The sequence below is a fragment of the Morus notabilis genome, unplaced genomic scaffold, assembly GCF_000414095.1.
Source record: "Morus notabilis unplaced genomic scaffold, ASM41409v2 C11319364, whole genome shotgun sequence".
Taxonomy (NCBI): Eukaryota; Viridiplantae; Streptophyta; class Magnoliopsida; order Rosales; family Moraceae; genus Morus; species Morus notabilis.
This window is the reverse complement of record NW_010385117.1, coordinates 1-810: the sequence shown is the minus strand read 5'-3', so window position 1 is coordinate 810 and position 810 is coordinate 1. Positions and strand designations below refer to the sequence as shown.

Genomic DNA, 810 nt, shown 5'->3' with positions numbered 1-810 from the left:
CTTTTGGAGATTGTTGGTGGTCGGAGGAACCTTGACATGTCTTATGATGCAGAGAACTTTTTCTATCCTGGATTGGCTTTTAAGGTAAGTAAACCATAGTTCAATCTCTCTTTTTCTCTTTTCCTATTGTCCTCTTAATTCTAAACATGATTGGATTATTTATCAAGTGATCAAATTGGGAATTTTGTGTAGGAGTTGACAAATGGAATGCCATTAGAAGCCGGGGATAGGAGACTACAAGGCGCAGTGGAAGAGGAAGAACTCATAAGAGCATTGAAAGTGGCATTTTGGTGCATACAAGATGAGGTTATCATGAGACCTACAATGGGGGATGTGGTGAGGATGTTGGAAGGATCAATGGACGCCAACATGCCGCCGATCCCGCAGACAGTTTTGGAGCTGGTTGAGGAAGGCTTAGATCATGTGTACAAAGCCATGAAGAGAGAACTCAATAATTTCAGCTCCTTCACCATCACCAGCCACCCTTCTTCTCGTGCTACGTGTAGTTACTCCACAATGTCCCCTAGATAATCAAAATTTGATTGTCAAAGAAAAAAAATTTTGATTTTTGAACAATGCCATCTTGAAGGTGTCCGCAAGCCTAAATTTTGTAAATGCAAATCTTGGTTTTGCATTCTCTTTCAATGTGATAAAATCGTTCTATACTTGATATTAAACACAACTATAGAAGTGCGGCTTTAGATTTCAGATTCCATCATTCTTTATAATATAGCTTTGCTAAAACTCAAACCTTGCCAAAGGCACCTTGGGTGGACAGAAGCAAAAACTCCAAATAAGATAATTTTTATC

General features: G+C 39.0%; 1 protein-coding gene across 1 annotated transcript; it reads left to right on the top strand.

The window, feature by feature from the left end:
* Positions 1 to 12: 12 nt before the first annotated feature.
* Positions 13 to 691, top strand: LOC112094894 (G-type lectin S-receptor-like serine/threonine-protein kinase At5g24080). The gene is made up of 2 exons (XM_024176601.1): positions 13 to 84; positions 193 to 691. The coding sequence occupies exons 1-2, from the start codon at positions 37 to 39 to the stop codon at positions 529 to 531; spliced, it is 387 nt and encodes a 128-aa protein (XP_024032369.1). The 5' UTR covers positions 13 to 36; the 3' UTR covers positions 532 to 691.
* Positions 692 to 810: the final 119 nt, after the last annotated feature.